The sequence below is a fragment of the Hemicordylus capensis genome, chromosome 2, assembly GCF_027244095.1.
Source record: "Hemicordylus capensis ecotype Gifberg chromosome 2, rHemCap1.1.pri, whole genome shotgun sequence".
NCBI lineage: Eukaryota > Metazoa > Chordata > Lepidosauria > Squamata > Cordylidae > Hemicordylus > Hemicordylus capensis.
This window is the reverse complement of record NC_069658.1, coordinates 240,079,488-240,102,753: the sequence shown is the minus strand read 5'-3', so window position 1 is coordinate 240,102,753 and position 23,266 is coordinate 240,079,488. Positions and strand designations below refer to the sequence as shown.

The window sequence follows — 23,266 nt, the reverse complement described above, 5'->3', positions numbered from 1 at the left end:
GTAAGGGGAAGTGTAGGAGGAATTCTGCAGATGTAATGAGGTTCACATCACCAGATGGATTGCACTCGGGTCTTTGGGGATGGACTGTCTATTGAATGATACATAAACCTAGCTGTTACTTGGTTCTGTCTCCAGCACCAATCGAAGCACATGGGCTCCCGGTAAGGCAGAGCCACCTGAAGAGAGGACTTCACCTTGTCGGGTGGGGTCAGTTCCTTCCAATCACTAAGCAATACCACCCAAATATGCTTCTGTTGATTTGGTGCTTTTTGTGTGATGGGAAGGATTAGAGGGCGGACTAGACCTCATTTAAGAACAACTGCTGGCTGGTGGGCCTTTCCTAACAAGAGAAAAACCCCTGGAGAAGGATGGATGGTGCAACTGGATTTTGATTAGCCATTAATTCCTGGTATGAGTCAAGGTATTCCTGGATGAAACTAGTTCTTTATATCCATTGCCCAGTTCAGAAACAGGATTGTATCAAACCCTTTTGCTTGCAATGAAATTCTGTGAAAGGAATACAATTATCAAGTATTTTGCTTGAGAGAGAAAAATGATTATTTTTCAGAGGAACACCAGTTATTCACGTGTGGCAAGGCAGTTTCTGTCATGAAACTGGGCTGGCAGCCGGACTGCAATGGATCTAAAGAACTAGTTTCATCCAGGAATACCTTGAATCATACCAGGAATTAAGGTCTAATCAAAATCCAGTTGCACCAAAGAAGAATCCATCCTTCTCCAGGGGCAGAAAGGAGGACAGTCTGAATATATACAAAAATATTTTCTTCAGCAGGAACTGGTCCTACACCACTTAACGGGCCTAGTCTTAATAAAGAGCAGGTGTGATAGGAAACCTGTGTCAGAACCGAACCACTTTAGACATGGTAGGACACATACTATGGAAAGTCCCTCCAAAAAACAAATAAAAGGTGCATACACATTAGGGGCATAACAAGGTTTGAGTGGGGGATGAGATTTTAAAATGGGCCCCTTGCTGCCTTCCTCTCCTTCTCCTGGCCCCATGTCTCTTGCCATCTATCCCAACTACAGTTACAAGGTGTAAATAACCAACTAATACAACAGTATCAATGAAGAACTTTATTACGTATCCCAGCTATGACATCTCACAACCCCCCCATATACGATGATATCCCACACCACCATCCAGATCTTAAAGCAATGGCCTCTTTCGTGCTTTCAGTTCAGCAAAGTTGTCTATGATCTTTTGTATATCCAACTTCTTGGCTTGTTCATTTTCAATGGATAGCAGAGCAAGGCCACTGAGTCTTTCCTGAGACATAGAACTCCTCAGATAGTTTTTGATAAGTTTCGGTTTTGAGAGTGATTGCTCAGAAGATGCTACTGTTACAGGTAGGGTCAGGAAAAGCATATATGCAGTGCAGACATCCGGGAAACTGCAGCTAAGGCCACAATGATCAATCATCAGCAGTTCAGCAACTTCCTTTATGGTGGTTTTTTTGGAAATTTCTTTTTTCAATAAATGTCTGAACTGTATCAAGTGTCTTGGAAGAGAAGTTTTCAAGTCCCTATCATATTTCCTGACCAAAACCTCTCCTGCTTGAAGTAAGTCCTCATCAGTTGCTGATGTCAGTGTGGATGGGTGAAGAGCACTGAAGGTAGTAACAACCTCATGTAGGCCCTCAAAGCGTTGTTTCAACTGTGAGGAAGCTATATCCAGTACACAGAGGAACACATTGACTCGAAATCTGTCCTCTGCACATGTTGATCTTTGATCCTCGCATAACTCGTCCTGAAAGCTCTTCACCTTTCGCATGCGTTGCTCCTCAAACACCTGGGAGATGCCCCACGTTTCCGACATTTTTGCTGCAGTTTTGCGGAAGGAGTCATAATTATTTTTGTTCTCTTGCCAATTAGCATGAATGGTTTGGAGATAGCTTGCAACTTTGCTGAGGTCAGTTTGTGGGGACTGTAGCATCTTTGAAACAGCATTAACAGGTTCTAAAATGTTAGAGAGCAGCACGACAAGGAAAACGAACGGGAACTGCTCCATTTTGGATTTCAGAGCTTTGGCTTCTGAGATTTCATCTTCCTTCTTGCTTAGGAGAATGATTTCAACAAGCACTTTGAGGATATCTGTGAAGTGGCACTGAAGGGCTACCAGAGCCTCATGAAGTGAAGACCATCTGGTTGGACAAAGTTTGTTCAGTGTGGTTTTATATCGAGATGTTAAGAGGGATAATGTATGCCATCGCTTGATGCTATGTGCAAAGAAAATGTAGATTCTTTCCACAACTCCAAAGAAGTTCCTTACTTCTGGAACACTGGACACAGCATCATTCAAAACTAGGTTTAGGTTGTGGGCAGCACAATGCACATAAGTTGCCTTTGGCTGTAGAGCCTGAATTCTAGCTTGCACAACATTGTAGACCCCACTCATGTTTGCAGCTCCATCGTAACTTTGGCCTCGCAATTTTAAGAGGTCCAGTTTATTGCTTACCATAGTGTTCAAAAGACTCTGTGTGAAGCCAGATGCAGACTGATCTTCCACCACCAGAAAGCCCAAGAATGTTTCATGTATTTTTATTTCTACTGGCTGATCCTTTTCGTCTGTCTCAACAGAAACAAAGCGGACTACCTGGCTGAGCTGATCAGTCTTTCTAGCATCCTGCGTTGTTTCTATGATGACAGAGAAAAATGCAGCTTTGTTGGCATCCTTTACTATTCCTTCCTTGATGCTTTGTGAGAGTATATTAATCAGTTCATTTTGCACATTAGGGCTCAGGTAATTCACTTCTCGCTCTGGAATATTTAGCAATTGTTGTAATACAGGGTCATATTTTGCAAGTAATGTGATGATGGAGAGAAAATTTCCATGGTTTCCACCTGAGCTCACATCTTCCCTGTGACTTCTAAATTCCAGGTTAGACATAGCCAAGGTCAGTGTAACATTGATGATTCTATCAAGCACTTGCCTCCAGAAGTTTGCCTCTTTCCTGATCGCAGCTTCTGCGTCTGCCGACACGGTTTTTTTCAGCTGCCAGTGATCCAGAACAGCGATACACTCCTGATGGCCAACAGCACCTTCATGGACTTCTATCTTCTTTTTCAGATTATGCCAATCACGAATTCCTTTCACCCATCCTCCCTCTCGGTTATGAGAAAAAAGCCAGCATGGTTGACAGTAGGCTTGGTCTGAAGTTGGCGAGTAGCACAGCCATGTCCGCTGCAGTATTAGACCACTATTACTAAATGATGAATAAAAACGTTTTGAAAAACGTCTGTTGGACTTGCCATGCTGTGGAAATGGACCTGGTGGCTGGCACGGTCCATTTGAAACAATGAAGCTCTTTTCATCTGAACTAAGGGGTTCACTGAAGAGTTCTTTGTCAGTAGGAAATTGTTTGGAGATCAAATCCACATTAAACGTCTTGTTAACACATTCTCTGGACTCTCCTTCACATCCTCTCTTTTGAATCTGCTCGGTAGTTATTGACTGCTGTGCTGTGATATCTGCTGCATGTTCACTTTGTTCATTTTCTGCAGGACCAGAGCCGTGGCAGATGTCACTCACTGTTGCAGTTTCTGCAGTCTGAGTCACCTTATTGTCCTCCAATGAAGTGTCTTGGCTGGTCATTGTGAAAAATGACACAATCTGTGGTAGCTTGGCCTCCATCTCTAACCTTGCTTTCTTCAACCGACACTTTTGAGCATCATTCTTCTCTTTTCGTTTCGGTCTCTTGTCATGATTAGCAGTCCGAGTTTCCATTTCTAGTGTAAGTGAAATAGGAAGAATCATTGTATGGGCAGAGGCTCTCTTTCCCCTGGGCTTCTGGCCGAAGTCGAGCGCCTCCACATCCCCCAGACCCCCAAATCCTTTTTGGTCTGTCCTGGGTAGTGTGGTCATTGTGCCACAGGCTCACACTGCACTGCGTATCCGTATGTGACCTCTGCTTTAGAGACAGAGGTGGCAGTGGGGAATAGAAACCACTAACACTTAGTCTTAATCACATCACATTTACCCAGAAGCAGTTCCTGAGGATTAATGTCTAATCTTTCCAAATAAGTATGCTGCCTACAAGTACATTTCACTGAACACACACACACACTTCACAATATATAGTGATCTACATTGAATACTCTATATTTGTGCTACTTTTACTGCCTAGAAAACACTAGATTCCTGTGTTATGACCCTCACTCTTAATAGAGTTCCTCAGTATATACGTATTTTGTTATTCAAGTAAGAAAATATTTGTAGTACAGATTTGGTTTAACTTTGAAGTTTTGCTCACCATAGCTACCTCAAAAGTAGTATTTAATCTCCAAGTATATTTTCCCACAAAATGTATAATAATTGGAACCAAGATTATGTGAAAACCAAGTTACTCTCCATGCCGTGCAATCCTAAGCTTATTTATTCAATGGCAAGTAGGGATGTGTGAATCAATTTGGGTACAAATTGATTTGTACCCAAATCTAGCTGATTCGGACAATTTGGAGACAACAATTCCCCCCCCCCCCCCCCCCCGTGGTCCATTGGCTGGATTCGGGTCCAAACCGAATTGCACCAAATTAGATTCGAATCGATTCAAGATTTGGATTCCTATTAATTCCCCCAAGATTCCCATATTTAATTTTTTTTTAAAAGCTAAGCTCTAACACAGTGATTCTCAAACTTGGGTCCTCAGGTGTTATTGGACTTCAACTCCCATAATCCCCAACCAATGGCCACTGAGGCTGGGGATTATGGGAGTTGAAGTCCAATAACACCTGAGGACCCAAGTTTGAGAATCCCTGCTCTAGCGCAAAATGTGTGGTGACCATTTTTCAAGTGTTTAGATTCTTTGGTGTATAATAACGTTTCCTCATAATGAATCCCAATGAGGATACATTACACACCAAGGAGTCTAAACACCTCAAAAATTCCCTAAATATAAACTGAGTACCCAGTGGTTTGCAGGTTGAATGGGGCAGATCTGACACATGGGATGCCACTAATTCCTCACCCCCACCCATAAAACAGTGGGGTCAAAATGAACAGAAGAAGTGAAGGTGTGTAATGAAGACACCAAAGAATCTAAGCACTTCAAAAATTCCTAAAAAAATAAACTTGAGTGTGTGTGTGTAGTCAACACATGGTAGTTAACAATGACAATGTCCAATGACAGTCAAAATGAACAGAAGAAATTAAGGCGTATAATAAATCCTCATAGGGATTCATTATGAGGAAAAGCTATTATACACCAAAGAATCCTAACACTTGAAAAATAGTGGCCACACATTTTGCTCCATAACTCCACTTCTACAAAAGCTAGAGCTTAGGGTTTTTAAAAAAAATTAAAGCTGGGGATCCATATCAGAGTTAGGATAGAGCAACTTGGAATCCCCATTATTTCCTATGATGGAAATATTCAAAAATCAGTAAAAATTAAAAAATCATTACAAATCAACCAAGTGCCCCACTGCCTTGAAATTTGGGTGGGAGGTGGCACCCATGGAGACCTTCCCACCACCCAAATTTGGACAACCACTCAAATTTGGTGTCCCTAGGAGTTTTATAAATGGTTCGAATTGATCCAAATAGAATCAAATCATATCCAAATAGAATCTGGGGTGATCTGGGGGACAGATTCACAAACAAAACAAATCAGGGGTGATTTGATTCAGGTACAAATTAAATTTTAAAAATCGATTTATGCACATCCCTAATGGCAAGGACCATTGACATGAATGAAACTCTCCCTAGCAAATGAGCTTTCGACTGCAGTCTGGATTCAACTTACAACATGGAGGTAAGAGTATTTATGCTGCTTAGCTGGATAGATGCCAAGATATCATGAACTAGATAGTTGTCATTCAAACTCACTCATCATTTCCTTCTCACCTTCAACAGGCAAATGCAGCACACTGTAGTCTTCCACAAGTTCAGCAGTTTGCAACATCTCTGCAAGATCAACCCATAGATAAATCACTGTCATGGTCCTGGAATCATTACGGAGTCTTAAAAGTCTTTAAGAGGGTTGGGGTCTTCCAGCATTATTACATTTCCCAACCTGGCAATGATAGCTGGGTTGGCATGGGAACTTGGGCACACAAATGCACGTGTGTTTCTCTGCGACATAACCTATGCAAAGTCAGGATGGTGGTTGATATATATTGTTCTCATTTCATTACGTTGTGAAATACAAGGGGGCAATTCATGCTTGCTACTCTCAGTCAAGGGTGCATACTATCGCAGCCTTTGTACACTTATTCAGGGTATTATTATCTATAGTTTTTCTAACGCAGGGGCGGGGAACCTTGGCCCTCCAGCTGTTTTTGAACTACAACTCCCACCATCCCCAGCCACAATAATTGTGGCTGGGGATGATGGGAGTTGTAGTTCAACAACAGCTGGAGGTCCAACGTGTACAAAGGCCTGTGTCTGGCGGCCGAAAGAAACCTCTTGTTTTAAAAAGAGAGGGGGAGTGGGGAAAGAAACACGTAGGATGGGGAGTATTCTGTGTTGTGTGTTGAAATTTTCTGCTAATGCACATTTGCATAAATATACTTGTTTTATATTCCTAAATTATTGTGGGTTTAGTTGCTGTTTGGGTGCTCAAGAATCCACACGTTAGAAATACTGTGTGTGTGTCGCAGTATGAGTGCGTGGGGGGGGGCCCTCCAAAGCAGGGGGGTCCTCCAAAGGCCTTTAGGTCCAGGCTCCTAAATTACCTAGGGGCCTGACTGACAGGCTCAGCAGCTTGGGAAATGAACATCAGCCAGACAGTCAGGAGGCGAGGAGGAGGGAAGGAATCTGACACACTTTCTACCGAGTCAGACTATTGGTCCATCAGGCTCAGTATTGTCTACACTGACTGGCAGCAGTTGTCCAGAGTTTCTGGCAGAGCCAGCGTAATGTAATGGTTAGAGTGCTGGACTCGGACCGGGGAGACCCAAGTTCAAATCCCCATTCAGCCATGAGACTTGCTGGGTCACTCTGGGCCAGTTGCTTCTCTCTCAGCCTAACCTACTTCACAGGGTTGTTGTGAAGAGAAACCTGAGTATGTAGTACACCGCTCTGGGCTCCTTGGAGGAAGAGAGGGATATAAAATGTAAAAAATAAAAAAATGTAAAAATAAAAAAGTATCTCTCTGCATGCAAGGCAGATGTCCTACCATGAGCTACAGTCCCATTCCCAAGCTTTACCACCTCGCTTGCTGTTTCAGCAAACTAAGTCACAGAAGAAAGAGGAAGGTGTGCACTCACATAAGTCACAATCGACTGACTTAGCTAGTTTCACATCTCTTAAAATGGGATCATGTAGTTTCAAAAATGGCACCCATCTAAACAGCTCCAGCTCTGACCACTGAGGCAAAGAAGCCAAATCCAGGATGCATGATCTGGACACCCATTATCATGGCAGAATTTGTATAGTGCTGTGCTCCATAAGGTGTGCAGATGTGTAATATCGCCAGCATTTATCAACCAAGGAAAAGGTGTCCTTACCCAGAAGGAAGACATTCCAAAAGTTCTCCAGAATGACATCCTTGTACAAAGCTTTCTGGTCTAGATCCAGAAGGTCCCACTCCTCCTTGGTGAAGTACACCGCCACCTCCTGAAAGGTCACCAGCTGCTGGAAGAAAAACATGTCCTCTCCTCACACATGATCTCCTGCCATATACTGTTGTTCCCTGCTTAAAATGGGAAGAGGTGACTGGGGAGTAATTTTATAAGATTCAGAGTGTCATTTGAATCCATAGAGATTATAGTCTTCCTATTGGATCACTTAGATATCCTGCAGCACCACAAGCAGAGGGAACGAAGGACATTCTCTCAGGCCTTGCTCCCAACACCCAGCCCAAACAGAGAGAGGGTTACCCAGGCTGGCCTTTGTTTCCCTCTTTGATGACCCCCCTCCCTTACCTGAGGTGGCTGCATCACATCTCTTTCCACTCTACCAGAAAGAAGAGATGAATATGTCTCCCATGCCATTGCTTCAGCTCTTATGGCTCTTCCCAACATGCCCGGAGAAGGAAGCACCCAGGTCTGTGGGTAGCAGTCAAGTGAAGACCCTCCAGTGCCTGTAGAGTAGAACCAGAGTGTGGGAAGACATTGGTCCATTGTGCACATTTGATATGTATCAAATATTTAGCCTTTCCATAGAGATAACAAGGAGGTACCTTTAAGAAGTGGAGATTCTCTTTTGCAAGAGGAGAGCTACTGGCCCTATCCATCCCCAGCACAGCATCCCTCCAATGGCTGTTGCTCTTTTTTTAGACTGTGAGCCCTTTGAGGACAGGGAGCCATTTTGTTTGTTGTTTTTATCTATGTAAACCGCTTTGGGAACATTTGTTGAATATTGGTATGTAAATATTATCTATCATATTTTTATACCGCCTGATATGTACCTCTCTAGGTGGTGTACAAAATTTAAAATAATATTTAAAAATCAACATAGATTAAAATACACAAAAAACAGAGACAATAATAACAGTACCATAAAACAATTATTAAAATAAATTATTAAAATAAATTCTAATTGAAAGCCTGCGAGAACTCCCTCTGTTGATAGCCAACTGGTCTCGAGACCATCCATCAGGCTGAACAAGGCAGTCTCAACCCCAAAGTCCACAACGAAGCCAGTATGAAATGGGTCTAGATTATCTGCATCATCCAAAACTGCCTGGAGCTGAGAGGCCACCACCCGCTCAATCACCTTGCCCAACCATGGAAGGTTAGAAACAGGTCTGTAACTAGCTTACTTCGAGGGATCCAATGCAGGTTTCTTCAAAAGTGGTCTAATAATAGCCTCCTTAAGACAAGGAGGCATCCTGCCCTCCCTCAGAGAAGCATTTATAATATTTACCAGACCCTCTCCGATAATACCCCTGCTAACATGGCAAAGAGGCACCTTTTAATGTGGTGATTCTCTTTATTTAGCATGGGGAGAGTAACTGGCCCTATTCACCCCCAGCACAGTACCTCCAGTGACTGTTGCTGGTGTCTATCTTATGTTTCTTTTTCGATTGTGAGCCCTTTGGTGACAGAGATCCATCTTATTTATGTATTATTTCTCTGTGTTAAAAGCCCTGAGCCATATTTGGAAGGGCAGCATAGAAATAGAATAAGATAATAATAATAATAATATGATTACCGGGTGAGATGAGCCATCCATTAGGGAAGGGGAGTGGCCCGCAGCCTCAAAGGGCCCCCCAGAGGCCAGTCACACACACCTATCCCCTGCAGCAGTGGCACACGCCCGATTGCAGCCAGCCACGCAATAGCTGGTGGCCTCCTCAGTGCGGTGAGGACACTCATCAAAGGAAAAACAAACCTCTGACTGTAAGCCAGTCTGGACCTATAGGAGAGCAAGACAGAAATCTACTTACCTACCTAATAGATGTTCACACAACCCTCTCCCAAGGCAAGCACAATGCCTTCACGCCAGTTGCCAATACAACAACTACTACGCTATACTTCTCCTTATTCATTCATATTTAGAAATGAATAAGGAGCTGGAGAGGGGAGGGGCTCCCCCAAAGATAAACTCTGGGCCGCTTCAAACCATTCAGGAAGGAACCCAGAGAGGCGGATGTCTGATTTGTGGCTTCTCAAGGAAGATGCTGAAGGGCATCATCTCACACTGCCCTCAGGAGGAGGCAATGGTAAACCCCTCCTGTGTTCTACCAAAGGCAACCACAGGGCTCCGTGGTCGCCAGGATTCGACACTGACTCTCTCACACACCTTTACCTTTAAGGCTTATCTGACGATGCAAACCCCGCAAAATAATTTACTCTCCGGCGCCCCCTGGAGGCCTCCTGCGTCCAAACATATTGAGCAAAAACACCTTAAGCCGGCGTGCCTGCTCGGCACCTCAAAGTGGGCAGCTTTCCCGCGCCAGGGGAGTGTGCGATACATCTAAAGCTCTGGCGGGGCGGGTTCAGGGGCTGGTCAACAACAGCTCCTCGTTCAGCGGCAGCCTATTCATGCAGCTCGGGGTCAAATATGGAATCGGAAAGCCCGATTCCCCCCCCGCCTCCTGCTGCTCTGCCCCAACTCCAGCGTACAGTGAAGCAACGCTTCCCTGTTAACCCCCACGCAAAGCGCCCCGACCCCTGCTCAAATCCCATGGACGCCGTTTGCAAAAGGAGGCTCGTGCAATGCAAGTTGGGATCCACTTTGCAGCAGGACTGCAAGAGATGTAGGGGGTGGGGTCGGGGGACCATTTCTACCCCACGCTTTTTAAAGGCGGTTTCCCAAGATTACCACCTCCTTTTAGCTCTTCTCCTCCGCTTCACATAGCAGGCTTCACCCCCACCCCTAATCCGAGGGTAGCTGCAAGTGGCTCCGAGGTGGGATTGCAAAAGGAAACTCTCGCAATGCAAGCCAGGAGAGCGCCACTTTGCAGCAGCTTTGCAGAAGTTGGGAGTCCAGGGGGAGCCATGGCTGCCTCTTAAATAAGTTTTCCAACACGTGTGTTTTCCTCGTCACTGCCTCTTCTCGGGACAACAGCTTTTAGCAGCCTGCGCCCCCATTTGGGGAGGGGCGCGCTGGAAAGAGCTCCAAGAGGGGGTTGCAAGAAAATCAGGCTATATCATTTGAGCATTTTCCAGCGGGGCTGTAGATCGGGTGTGGGTATGTTTGATTTCATTCTACCTTTTAAAAAACCTCAGTTCCTATAAAGATTAACTTCCTCCCCTCTTCTCCGCATACCTGTCTCCGGCTTTTTCTTCTCCTTAGTCACGAGGTCAGTTTTCCCATGTGGAGGGGTATTCATCAATCACTCCACCCACCTTTATCATTTCTGCCCCTCTAGGATCCAGAGTTTCACTGATTTTGCCAGTGGAGGACCAAATGGCAGGAACTCGATTTCTGGCTGACACAAAGGGGAATACATAGTCCTTAGATGTACGTCCTTATAAGGATTTTTCCAGCTCCTGCTTCCAACCATGGAAGATTGGAGACAGATCTCTTCAAGAAAGGTCTAAGAGTAATCTCCTAAAGGCAAGGAGGGGTCCTGCCCTCCCTCAGAGAAGCATTTATTAAAAACACATATTTTAAATGAGGCTTTTAAATGTTGCATCTCTGTTTGTATCTGGTACTTTCCTTTTTATAGTTCTCAGTTTCTAGCTTTTAAAATAACACATACTTTGGAACTCCTTTTTTTTTTTTAAGTAACATTAAATGTGGTTTTACATTGTATCTTTTTATTAGTGATGTGAGCCACCCCGAGCAGTAGTGTACTGGAGGGGTGGGCAGGGGCATAACTATAATAGGGCAAGGGGAAACAGTTGTCTGGGGGCCCACTGCCTTGGGGCCCCACCCAGAGGTAAGTCACATGACTGACTCCCCCAGCCGTGCACCCGCCCGGGCTTCCTTCAGTTGTATTCATCCTCTGAAATTGCTGTGAGTGTTAAGACCTGGAGCTACCAGAACAGCATGTCTTTCTCTAGTACTTAGGATGATGTTCTATTGTGGCACATAGGTTATACACACACACATATAGATGATATAGATATAAATTTTACTATGCTTTTTGTTACCACTATTCAGCCTTATTTAAGATTTATTTGCTTCATGAGCTGAGCTTCAGTGAGAGGGGGGCCATTTTAAAATCTTGTCTCTGGGCCCACTCCAGCCTTGCTACGCCCCTGGGGGTGGGGTATAAATACTTTAAATAAATAAATAAATAAATAAATACGCGCCAGACCCTCTCTGATAGTACTAATGGCAGATGAAATAAGCCAAGCTGGGCAAGGGTCATGAGAACAGGTGGTAGGATGTACAGTCTGAAGGAGCTTGTCCATAACCTCAGGAGTCCAAAACTGAAAGTGACCAGATCCAATCCCATAAGAGAAGTTGTGGAACATCTCCGCTGTAGATTCTGCAATAAATGTGGAATCCAGATTTGTCTGAATATTTTATCCACACAAAAAGTCATTTAAAATATCACAGAGGGTGATCAAAGGTTCCAAATTAAAATTCAAGGTCTTCCCCTCGAATTCAAATTTGGAACTTTTCAGAGGGCCCTCTCACAACCCTAGACAACTCCACTGGACATTAATTCGTGGAAGCAACGCGGGCAACAAACAACTGCTTCTTTGTCATCTGTATTGCCAGAGCATAGATCTTCAAATGTGCTTGTGGGCTTCCAGTGGCATCTAGTGGGCCACTGTGTGAAACAGGATGCTGGACTAGATGGGACGTGGGCCCGATCCAGCAGGGCTGTTCTTGTGGCCCTGGGAAGCCTACATGCAAGAGCTGAAGGCATGCCCTCTCTCCTGCTGTTCGTTCCCTGCGACTGGTATTTAGAAGTAGCCAGTGATAAACCATAGGCTGCAGAGGAGCAATTGTGTGAACTATTCTAGTGAGTTTATTATTCTATGTTTGCACCAGAGTGAACTTGAAACCCTTCCAAGGCTTCTTGGAGTCCTATCAGATCCAATAACCTTCTCAGGCAGACCAGCCTAATTAGTCCTCCACACCTGAGAGATGGGTCGCAGCTGCAATTCCTACCTCAACCAGATGGCGCTCCATCCATGATAATGGGGAAATAAGTGTTCCCCACCCACAGAATACCACCCTGGTCAGAGCAAAGGACCAACTTGAGTGTGTGACCAGTATCATGTGTTGGTCCAGAAACCAATTGCGATAGGCCCATAGCCATCATGGCCGCTATGAACTCCTGGGCAGGACAACTCAGTCCCAGAGTGAACATTGAAGTCATTACCAACAGTCTAAGTGACTCCAGCGCCAACTCTGCAACCAGGTCCATCAACTCTGTTGGGCAGTGGGGTGATTGGTACACCATCAGAAGTCCCAGTCTACCCTTGGTCCTTAGGCACTGTAGAGGAAACACTCCACTCTAGGTTCTTTTTAGGTTGAGGCCAACACCCACTCCATCAGATTTAAAGCACTTGATTAGTCAATGAGAATCATGGCCAGGCCTTCACCTAACACACACAGGGGATGAGTGAAGACCCCACAAATTGGTGATTATAGATTATATACTCATTCTTATCTTTATGTTAATATCTGGTTATACATGGGTTCTTGTAAAATGAGCATCTTCACCCCTAGAGCAACCAAACACGGTTGCTTTAGGCAAGATACATTTTGATCCCAACTATGCATGTCCATTCTTCAGAATACAGAAATTTAATTGTTCTCCCAAGGCCTCTTCTCGTCACACATTCAAAAAATCACTAGTTCAGTCTAAACAGTAGCTTTGGTTCACTGCCACTTAAAAGAAGGGGCCTAGTAGCCCAGATTTCTGCTATAGTACACACAATCTAGGCCAATTCCCTGACAGGGATTCTGGTAAGTGAGATGCTATTCTTGTAGCCCACAGTCAAACCCCCGCCCACATCCTCTCACTTGCTCCACCACTGAATATCCCACCAGGAGAAGCTGGGACCAGACCAGACCACTAGCCTCTCCCAACCAGTCTCCATAATGCATGCCAGGTTGGCTTCTTCATCCACAATCCAGTCATGAATGATCTCAGATTTATTTTGGACCGACCTGGCATTACAAAGTAGCAAAATGAAGATCTGTGAGTGCTTGCACTGCTCCCCAAAGTCAAAGAGCTGGCAGGCCAAACAGCCATTAAGTTTCTAGTTTCTCTTCCCCTGTAAATGGCCTGCTGACCTACCATCAATGCCGCATCTTCGTCTGTTCCACACCACCACTGGAATAGCCACCCTGGAGTCACCCCATGTCTAGACAACCTAAGACACATACCTGCACTGGGCCCAACCATGTGTTTGGGAGCAATAGCACTCTGGTCAGCAGGAGTCTCTCCTTTAGGAAACAGACATAACAAAGGCTGCCCCAGCCCTCAGTCCTGCAGTTGTAAGAACTTTAGAAAAGATGGGTAATTGTGATGCTTGTGTATTCTCTGTCTGTTTTTGATTGTGCTATAATGGACAAGAAAGGCATGTAACTAAATGTTGTTCCTTTAGTATAGAGCATATCCTATCTATTTATCCTGGAATCTTTCTGTAGTGGAATTAAGGATTTGGCATCCAAACAAATTAATGTTGCAATATAGCATATGTTAATCACCAGTGATCAGGTGACAAAGAGATCCAGTTGGATCCTACTGGCCTAAGAAATTTGATGACTGTGGTTTGATGATCTTAATTCTCATTAATGCTTCAGTCAAGCCCTTTCCTGGGAGGAAAAAGACCTATTTTAAATACATATGACATCAACTCATGATCACTTTTAATTTTATAAATCTTTATTTTAGACACAATGGAAAATGTCAAAAAATAGGGTAGATATATCACAAACATTTTAAAAAACACAGAAGCCAGAGATGATTTCTATGGAAGTTCTTAAAATACTTCATTCTAGAGCATTTCCACCAGAAACAAGATATCAGAAAAGACAAAGTAAAACCTGTCTTCTCACTGTCCACTACACTGAGTCATTATAAACAAAATTAGGTAACTTTGCATACAAATCGGTTGTTAAAGTTGCTTGTTTTCCTGTTCCTTTCCCATCACATTTCCCTCTTGTAGCCTATTACATACGCCTGTGTTATTTTTGAATCTATTCACAGGTTCACATTTGTGCCCATTAAGAACTTACAAACTCAAGACTTGGAGGAACCAGAAGTCCCCAGAGATGACTCTCTCCTTTCAGGCGTAATGTGTGAACCCAGCAACTTCTGGTTTCCCACCCCAGTGACCAACTCTCTACTGAGATCTGTCAAGCCAACTTCAGATCTTGGCTACAAATCTCAGTAGAGCAGGGTGTCAGAAAATGGAAGTTGAGAGGTTCATACACCTGAAACATGCGTGTGCTCCCTAGGAATCTCTAGTTCTTGGCTTACTAACTTTCGATGGGGTATATGAATCTATCGACTGCCTAGAAAATGTTATATTCTTTATAAATCATCTGCATGATTGGCAGCATGGCTAAATCTGCTTAAATCCCAATATGGTAGTTCAATTAAAGACAGTACTCCTAATCAGATTTTGTAATAAAATACATTGTACAGCATCGGAAATGGGTCTGCAACTCCCACCCTATTGTGTCACACACACACCCTCCCCACATTCTCCATGCTTACAATGGCATTTGTCTGAAGAGGGGTGCCCCACACTCCTGATCATGGAGACACCCACCATCACAGTTATTGTGTTTGCCTCTTCAGAGGAACACTACCGTAACCATGAAGAACATGGCAGGGTGGGTGAGTGATGTGCCAAGTGGGACTTCTGGAGCACTGTGTGAATGCTACAGGAAAGGGTTGCTGGCCAGCCTGACACACAAGCCCCACCCCAAATGTGCGTGTGCTGGCAGGTTTGGTCAAGGTGGCAGCAGTGGGGTCAAGGATCCCAGCAGGTATGGGGAAAGAGGAGGATCAGGTGGTGACCAGCACCCACCCCTCAACACCGAGGCGGGTGGGGTGAGACAGAGCCCAGGAGTCAGTCTGCCCATGTTGCCCCAAATTCAAAAGCTGCAAATGTACAAAGTGTAGGATGGGTGCCCTCACTTGATTAGACATGTAAAACAGGCATTTCAAAATCAGTGTGAAAGCCTGTGGGTCGGGGGAAAGGGTTTTTTTGGAGGGCGAGGGACCACGAAGGCAGGTACTTAAAAATAGACTTGAACTATGAAAAGCAGATTTAATGGATGAGGGAAGATATAAAGTAGGTTATTTGAGGGCAAAGAAGAGTTGCCAACAGAAGAGAGAGGCTCGCCTTAAGGGTTGATATTTAAACTGCTATTTTAAAGCCATTTTCCAATGGGTCTGGACCAAATATGGGGAGGTAGTGGTGCTTGTCACCTGACTGACATGTGAAAAGTGTCACGACATACAAGCAGATGATTTGTGTTTTATAGAGTAGATTGTTCAGGGTCTACAATAGAATGATGGAGGTTCTTAACTAGACACCCTAACTGTACTGCCACTACCATGCCAGGATAATATGTATTCTCCTCCCTGAGTTTTTTTTGATGGGAAATAAGGGCACTGCTCTGACTGATGCTGTTAACATGATCCAAGCATTTAAATGTTCCCTACCCTCACTGGCTTGCCTGATGGACACCAAGACTTTTATTATTACAGAAGGTCTTGCAACAGTTTAAGCATTTTGGTGGTTCCGCCCCTCCCACGAGTGTGTTTTTCGATGTGTAGCCAGGCGTGTCTTCTGATTGAAACTCTTTCCACACTCCAGGCACTCAAAAGGTTTCTGTCCTGTGTGTGTTCTTTGATGTGAAATAAGGCCACTGCTCTGGATGAAGCTCTTCCCACACTCCATGCATTTATATGGCCTGTCTCCTGTGTGGATTCTTTGATGTAATGTAAGGGTATATCTATGTCTGAAGCTCTTCCCACACTCCATGCATTTATATGGCTTCTCTCCTGTGTGGGTTCTTTCATGTGAAGTAAGGTGACTACTCCGGATGAAACTTTTTCCGCACTCCAAGCATGTAAATAGTTTCTCTCCTGTATGGATTTTCTGATGTCTACTCAGGCAGCTACTATTAGTAAAGCTTTTTCCACACTCCAAGCACTCAAAAGGTTTCTGTCCTGTGTGTGTTCTTTGATGTGAAATAAGGCCACTGCTCTGTATGAAGCTCTTCCCACACTCCATGCATTTATAGGGTCTCTCTCCTGTGTGGGTTCTTTTATGTAAATTAAGGGAACCGCTCTGATGGAAGCTTTTCCCACACTCCATGCATTTACATGGCTTCTCTCCTGTATGAATTTTGTGATGATTACTCAGGCTGCTACTCTGAGTGAAGCTCTTTCCACACTCCAGACATTTAAATGGTTTCTCTCCTCTGTGGGATTTTAGATGGGATGAAAGGGATTTGCTGTGACAGAAACTTTTCCCACACTCCAAACATTTAAATGGCTTCTCTCCCGTGTGGATCATTTTGTGTGCATTGAGGTTGCTATTGAAAGTGAAGCTCTTTCCACAGTCCAGACATTTAAATGGTTTCTCTCCTGTGTGGATCCTTAGATGTCTAGTAAGCGTATTGCTCCGACTGAAGCTCTTTGCACACTCCACACATTTAAATGGTTTCTCCCTTGTGTGGGTTCTTTGATGTTCAGTAAGGTTGTTACTGTGAGTGAAGCTCTTTCCACACTCCACACATTTAAATGCTTTCTCTCCTGTGTGGGATCTTAGATGAGAGTTCAGATTACCACTAGTGTTGAAGCTCTTTCCACACTCCATGCATTTATATGGTTTTTCTCCTGTGTGAATTCTTACATGTCTAGTAAGGCCTGTGTTCCAACTGAAGTTCTTTCCACACTCAGAGCAATTAAATGGCTTCTCTCCTGTGTGAGTTGTTTGATGTGAAATAAGTTGACTTCTCCGTCTGAAGCTTTTCCCACACTCCATGCATTTATATGGCTTCTCTCCTGTGTGGGTTCTTAGATGTACAGTCAGGTAATTCCTAGTGAAACTCTTTCCACAGTCCAAACATTTAACGAGTTTTCCCCCCAAGTGGGCTTTGTGATGTTTCCTCATGTAGGCTTCTTGAGTGGAAACTGTTTTTTTAATCCTCCAAGAATTTAAATTGTTTTTTTTCCTGTGTGAGTGCTTTGATGCTTAGTCAGGTATGCATTCAGGGTAAAACCTTTCCCATATCAAGTTTCCTCTTTGCAATTCACACAATCTATTCTTAAAAAAGAAAGAAAGCACAAAGCATCACAAACCTCATAACATCACAGATTTGAGAATATTTATAATATTTAGCAGGAACTCCAAAACAGCAATTAAAAAGCAGCTGTTCCACTTCCTGGTAAGGGGGCCTCGGCTTATAGGGGAGTCTTCATCTGGTGCCAGCATGACTTCAAGGTTGGTGCCAGGCGAAATTCCCAGGGGAGGGAGTGTTGAATATTTTACTGATTTATTAGGAAATCCCCATCCTGTTTTTGGCCTTCAAAAGGGCCCCAAGACAACCTCCAAATATTAAATCAAGTATACTCTGAATGGGATGGATAGCTGCTTGGAGCTGCTTTTGTTTACATAATTGGAACAAATATCTACTTGCCAAAGCACAAACCGAATGAACTCCAAAATGTGAAAAGACAGCACTATGTGCTATTGAGTTACTGTTTTGTATTCCTTGCTTTGGTCCCAGTTTTATTTTCACCCTTATACAGCAGAAGGGATGTGTCATTCCTGGTGCATTATGGGGAGAGCTTATGTGGCATGAGGGCTCCCACCCACACTATTTGTGTCTGCGCGACTGGAGGAAGATAGAAGAGGAAATAAAGAATCATATGTGAATGGGTGGGTAGTGTCTTTATAAAAATAGGTTTGCTGGACTAGGACTGGGGAGACCCGTTCAAATCCCCATTCAGCCATGAAACTAGCTGGGTGACTCTGGGCCAGTCACTTCTCTCTCAGCCTAACCTACATCACAGAGTTGTAGTGAAAGAGAAACTCAAGTATGTAGTACACCGCTCTGGGCTCTTTGGAGGAAAAGCGGGATATAATAATAATAATAATAATAATAATAATAATAATAATAATAATATTACTATAACCGGTCAGCAAAAACATTCAGATATTTATAAAAAAAGCAATGAGCATGCGGAGTACACAGTTAACAATCAATGGCGAGACACTTGGACAGGTTAGCATTAGAAGAGGCATTTTCCATGGGGACTCACTATCCCCTCTGTTGTTTGTAATCGCCATGACCCCACTTTCACAAATACTAAACAAAACAGCCCTTGGATACCAAACATCTAAAACATCAAGTAAAATCAACCATCTGCTGTACATGGACGATCTGAAGTTGTATGGAAAGTCCCAGTCAGAAATCGAATCGAAATCACTGCTAAGCACTGTCCGTATATTCAGTAGCGATATAGCAATGGAGTTTGGACTAGACAAGTGTGCTGCATTAATAATGAACAGAGGGAAAATAAGAAAAACAGAAGGAATGGAACTGCCCAATGGAAGCAAGATCAAGAACCTGGAAGAGAAAGAACATTACAAATACTTGGGCATTCTCCAGGCTGATAACATCGCACACACTGAAGTTAAAAGAAAAAATGGAAGTGAATACATCAGGAGAGTTAGAAAAATCCTCAAGTCCAAACTCAATGGCGGGAACACCATACAAGCCATAAACACCTGGGCTATACCTGTTATCAGATACATTGCAGGAATAATAGACTGGACCCAGGCTGAGCTAGAGACGCTGGATCGTAAGACCAGGAAAATCATGACCATCAATCATGCTCTACACCCCCGCAGTGATGTAGATAGGCTATACCTCTCTCGCAGCTCAGGTGGAAGAGGAATGCTGCAAGTCCATCAAACAGTAGGAGGAGGAGAAAAGAGGCCTTGAAGAATATATCAAGGACAGTGAAGAAGATGCACTTAAAATGGTCAATAACATGAAACTATTCAACACCAATGAAAGAAAGCAGGCCTACAAGAAAGAACAAGTCAAGAACCAAGCAGAAAAATGGAGAAATAAGCCCCTGCATGGTCAATATTTGCACAATATAAGTGGAAAATCAGACATCACCAAGACCTGGCAATGGCTTAAGAATGGCAACTTGAAGAAAGAAACAGATGGGTTAATACTGGCTGCACAAGAACAGGCACTAAGAACAAATGCAATAAGAGCAAAAGAAGAAAAGTCAACAACAAACAGCAAGTGCTGCCTTTGTAAAGAAGCAGATGAAACAGTGGACCACCTAATCAGCTGTTGTAAAAAGATTGCACAGACTGACTACAAACAAAGTCATGACAAGGTAGCAGGGATAATACACTGGAACATCTGCAAAAAATACAAGCTACCTGTAGCCAAAAATTGGTGGGACCATAAAATTGAAAAAGTGGTAGAAAATGAAGATGAAAAAATATTATGGGACTTCTGACTACAAACAGACAAACATCTGCCACACAATACACCAGATATAACTGTAGTCGAGAAGAAAGAAAAACAAGTCAAAATAATCGACATAGCAATACCAGGGGATAGCAGAATAGAAGAAAAAGAAATAGAAGAAATCACCAAATACAAAGATCTACAAATTGAAATTGAAAGGCTGTGGCAGAAAAAGACCAAAATAATCCCAGTGGTAATTGGCACCCTGGGTGCAGTTCCAAAAGACCTTGAAGAGCACCTCAACACCATAGGGGCCACAGAAATCACCATCAGCCAATTACAAAAAGCAGCTTTACTGGGAACAGCCTATATTCTGCGACGATATCTATAACAACTGACAATAAAATTCTGGCATCCCAGGTCCTTGGGAAGGACTCGATGTCTGGATAAAACAAACCAGTCAATAACACCTGTTTGACTGTGTAAACAAGAAATAAATAAATGAATAAATAAATAAATAAATAAATAAATAATAATAATAATAATGGGTTGGGAAGCACTAATGGTAAAGTGTGCCATCAAGTTGATTTCGACTCCTGACGCCCACAGAGCCCTGTAGTTTTCTTTCGGTAGAATACAGGACGGGTTTACCACTGCCTCCTCCCACGCAGTGTGAGATGATGCCTTTCAGCATCTTCCTATATCGCTGCTGCCTGATATAGGTGTTTTCCCATAGTCTGGGAAACATACAAGCGGGCATTTGAACCGGCAACCTTCTGCTTGTTAGTCAAGCATTTCCCCGCTGCGCCACTTAAGGTGACCTGGCTACCCAAAATTGGTCCCACCAAATCCAAGAATCAGTGACTTCTGATCTCGATCCCATTCAAGGTAGAGTTGATTCCATATTTGGAGATTGTCTTGGGGCCTTTTTAAAGGCCAGAACCAGGATGGGAATTTCTTCATAAACCACTCAATAAAATACTCAGCACTGTCACTCTGCTGGGAATTTCACCTGGCACCAACCTTGATGTGGGCACCAGACAAATGTCCAAGACCAGGGCAAAGGCACAAGCCCAGGACTTGCCTCAGAGTTGACTCTGCCCATAATGCACTGGGAAGCTTGTGTCCCTTCTGGTGAGTAAGTCACCCTGTTCTTTGTCGCCCACCGTGCCTTCCTTCCCTTCTCCTCCTTGCATTCCTCTCGGAGGGGCGATCTGGATGCTTCTGCTCCTCCCACCCTTGCCTGCTAGCTTTGTGTGCGCTTCCATTGTGAGCCAGCTGCTGTATATCTTCCAGTGGGCTTTGCAGGATGTGTGAGATTTGGTGGGTCAGTCCGGGAGCCAGCACTGACGTGCAGGAAACAGCACAGTGTGGTGGGTGGGCCCCTGCTAACTGGGCAGAGAGGCCCCTTTTTAACATGGTGATTCTCTTTATTTAGCAGGGGGAGAATAACTGGCCCTATCCACCCGCAGCACAGTCCCTCCAGTGACTGTTGCTGGTGTCTAACCTATGTTTCTTTTAGACTGTGAGCCCTTTGGGGACAGGGATCACTCTTCTTTATTTATTATTTCTCTATGTAAACCACTTAGGAAACTTTTGTTGAAAAGCGATATATAAATATTTGTTGTTGTTGATTGCAGCGGGTGCTGTTAGAACCCTGCACCAAACACACCCTCCCAAACAGCACGCGTGAATGGTCCCCTTTGCTAAGCAGGGCTTGCCCTGGTTTGAATTCAAATGGGAGATGACATGTGTGAGCACTGCAAGATATTCCCCTTAGGGGAGGGGGCTGCTCTGGAAAGAGCATCTGAAGGTTCCAAGTTCCTTCCCTGGGATCTCCAAGATCAGGCTGAGCAGACTCCTGCCTGTAACCTTGGAGAACCCGCTGCCACTCTGTGTAGGGAACACTGAGCTAGGTGGACCATATAAGGCGGCCTCCTAGGCAGACATGAAGGATTAAACATGAAGGTGGAGCATGGTCAGGCAGCTACAACTCCATAGAAGACAAACAAAGAAATATTCCTTCCTTGAGACGTTGTCTATAAGTTATGGAAAAACAAAGGTTTTAGGATTCTGCGGAGGTAATAAAAGATTTATACGGTCAATGGATAACCGTATAATCGAACAAGTAAAAGAGTTTAACTATTTGGGAATTGTATTTCAGGTGTCTCTTAGCTGGGCTAAACATAGGGCTCGTGCCCTTCAAAATGCAGTCTCTTTTTAGATAGTACAGTGCAGTTTTATTTCACAAAAGGAGGGAATTACATTCCCCCGGCCCTCATTGTTTATAGGGCTAAAGTAATCCCTAAGTTACTATATGGTATTCAAGTCTGGTATTTAGGTATGGACAAAAGTATGGAAAGAGTCCAGTCGAAATTTTTGAGGTGTATTTTGAGTTTGCCCAGATGTGTTAAAAACGCCGCCTTAAGGATAGAAATAGGGTTTCCCTCAATAGTTACCAGGGCCTGCAATCTCTCCTTGAATATCTGGATCAAATTACAACATAACATAGCTCCTAATAGTTTTTTAGCCTTAATGATGAAGGATTCATTTCTTAGTTCATGGCAGAAGGGACAACTCTAAAATTAATCTCATAGGGCTGTCCGGACTACACGGATGTAAACATGATTATCTGAAAGTGAGAAGACAGATAAAGGAGATATTGTTGGACATAGACGATCAAGAAACCTTTGCAGGGCCAGAATATGGCTGCTCGCCCCTGGAATGGGGTGAAGCACAGGACATAAGGTTATCCTCTAACTCTTCATATTTCCTAACTGTGCCTAAATATAGGAAAATTTTTATGGCTCGATTCAGTTGTTTAACTACTGCTGTCACGGAGGGCCATTTCAAAAAAATCCCTTTTGATCTGAGATTGTGTTCTTGTGGGCAAGGGTATGTTGAAACTGTTGAGCATGTTTTGTGGCTGTTACTACTAGAAGACGACAAATGTTAGTGTTGAATCAATAGTATAAGTTGTAAGGGGCCGAGGTGAATTTTTTATGTCACTAATTGTATTTTTTGTTACTGTATTAGTTGGTTATTGTATTATAGTCTGTAGACTAATAAAGGCATATTGATTGATTCCTTCCTTTTGTTTATATTCCAGGCGGCTCCCTCCAGATATTCTCTATAGTTTCTAAGGGCACTGAACCTCTGCTTCCCCCTCCCCATGCTCTTCAGCGTAAGATGGCCCGGGGGCCAGTGGTAGCTCCCATCAACCATAAATGCAGGTCCTTGACTAACTGTTTCCCGGGTCTGAGTGAAGCTTCTGCCAAAGCTGAATATGCTGCACAACCCCCTCAGCACCCTACAGAGCCGACATTCCCACCGTGCCCGGTGCTGGGGGCTCCCTTTGAAGGAAACTGAGCCTTTTTGAACTCCTGCACTAACGTGGAAGGCATGAGGGATTTGCCTGAACCGGTTCGGCAGGGCAGTGAGTGGGACCTTTAAAAAGCAGGAGAGCAGGCCTTTTGC

At 43.8% G+C, this 23,266-nt stretch overlaps 2 protein-coding genes and 1 pseudogene across 7 annotated transcripts in view; 1 reads left to right on the top strand and 2 right to left on the bottom strand.

Moving 5' to 3' along the window:
- LOC128347434 (zinc finger protein 333-like) overlaps window positions 1-7,502 on the top strand; it is a 29,186-nt gene extending 21,684 nt beyond the window's left edge. Inside the window, exon 4 of the mRNA XM_053302096.1 lies at window positions 5,876-7,502. Within this exon, the coding sequence (XP_053158071.1) occupies window positions 5,876-5,895 (20 nt within the window). The 3' untranslated portion in view covers window positions 5,896-7,502. The remainder of the gene's footprint in view (window positions 1-5,875) is intronic.
- LOC128347438 (zinc finger MYM-type protein 1-like) lies at window positions 1,084-10,739 on the bottom strand. 6 transcript variants are annotated; one of them, XM_053302104.1, is made up of 6 exons: window positions 10,679-10,739; window positions 9,119-9,322; window positions 7,888-8,045; window positions 7,471-7,597; window positions 5,867-5,926; window positions 1,084-3,750 (listed from the first exon to the last, which is right to left on the bottom strand). In XM_053302104.1, exons 3-6 carry the CDS (start codon window positions 7,984-7,986, stop codon window positions 1,172-1,174), a joined length of 2,865 nt encoding a protein of 954 aa, XP_053158079.1. In that variant the 5' UTR covers window positions 7,987-8,045; window positions 9,119-9,322; window positions 10,679-10,739; the 3' UTR covers window positions 1,084-1,171. The 6 variants fall into 6 exon arrangements, with proteins under 6 accessions (XP_053158079.1, XP_053158082.1, XP_053158078.1 ...); XM_053302107.1 differs by lacking the exon at window positions 10,679-10,739 and adding an exon at window positions 10,622-10,641; XM_053302103.1 differs by lacking the exon at window positions 10,679-10,739 and adding an exon at window positions 10,235-10,577.
- Window positions 10,740-14,188: 3,449 nt separating this feature from the next.
- Window positions 14,189-23,266, bottom strand: part of LOC128343894 (zinc finger protein 850-like) — a 31,889-nt pseudogene continuing 22,811 nt past the window's right edge.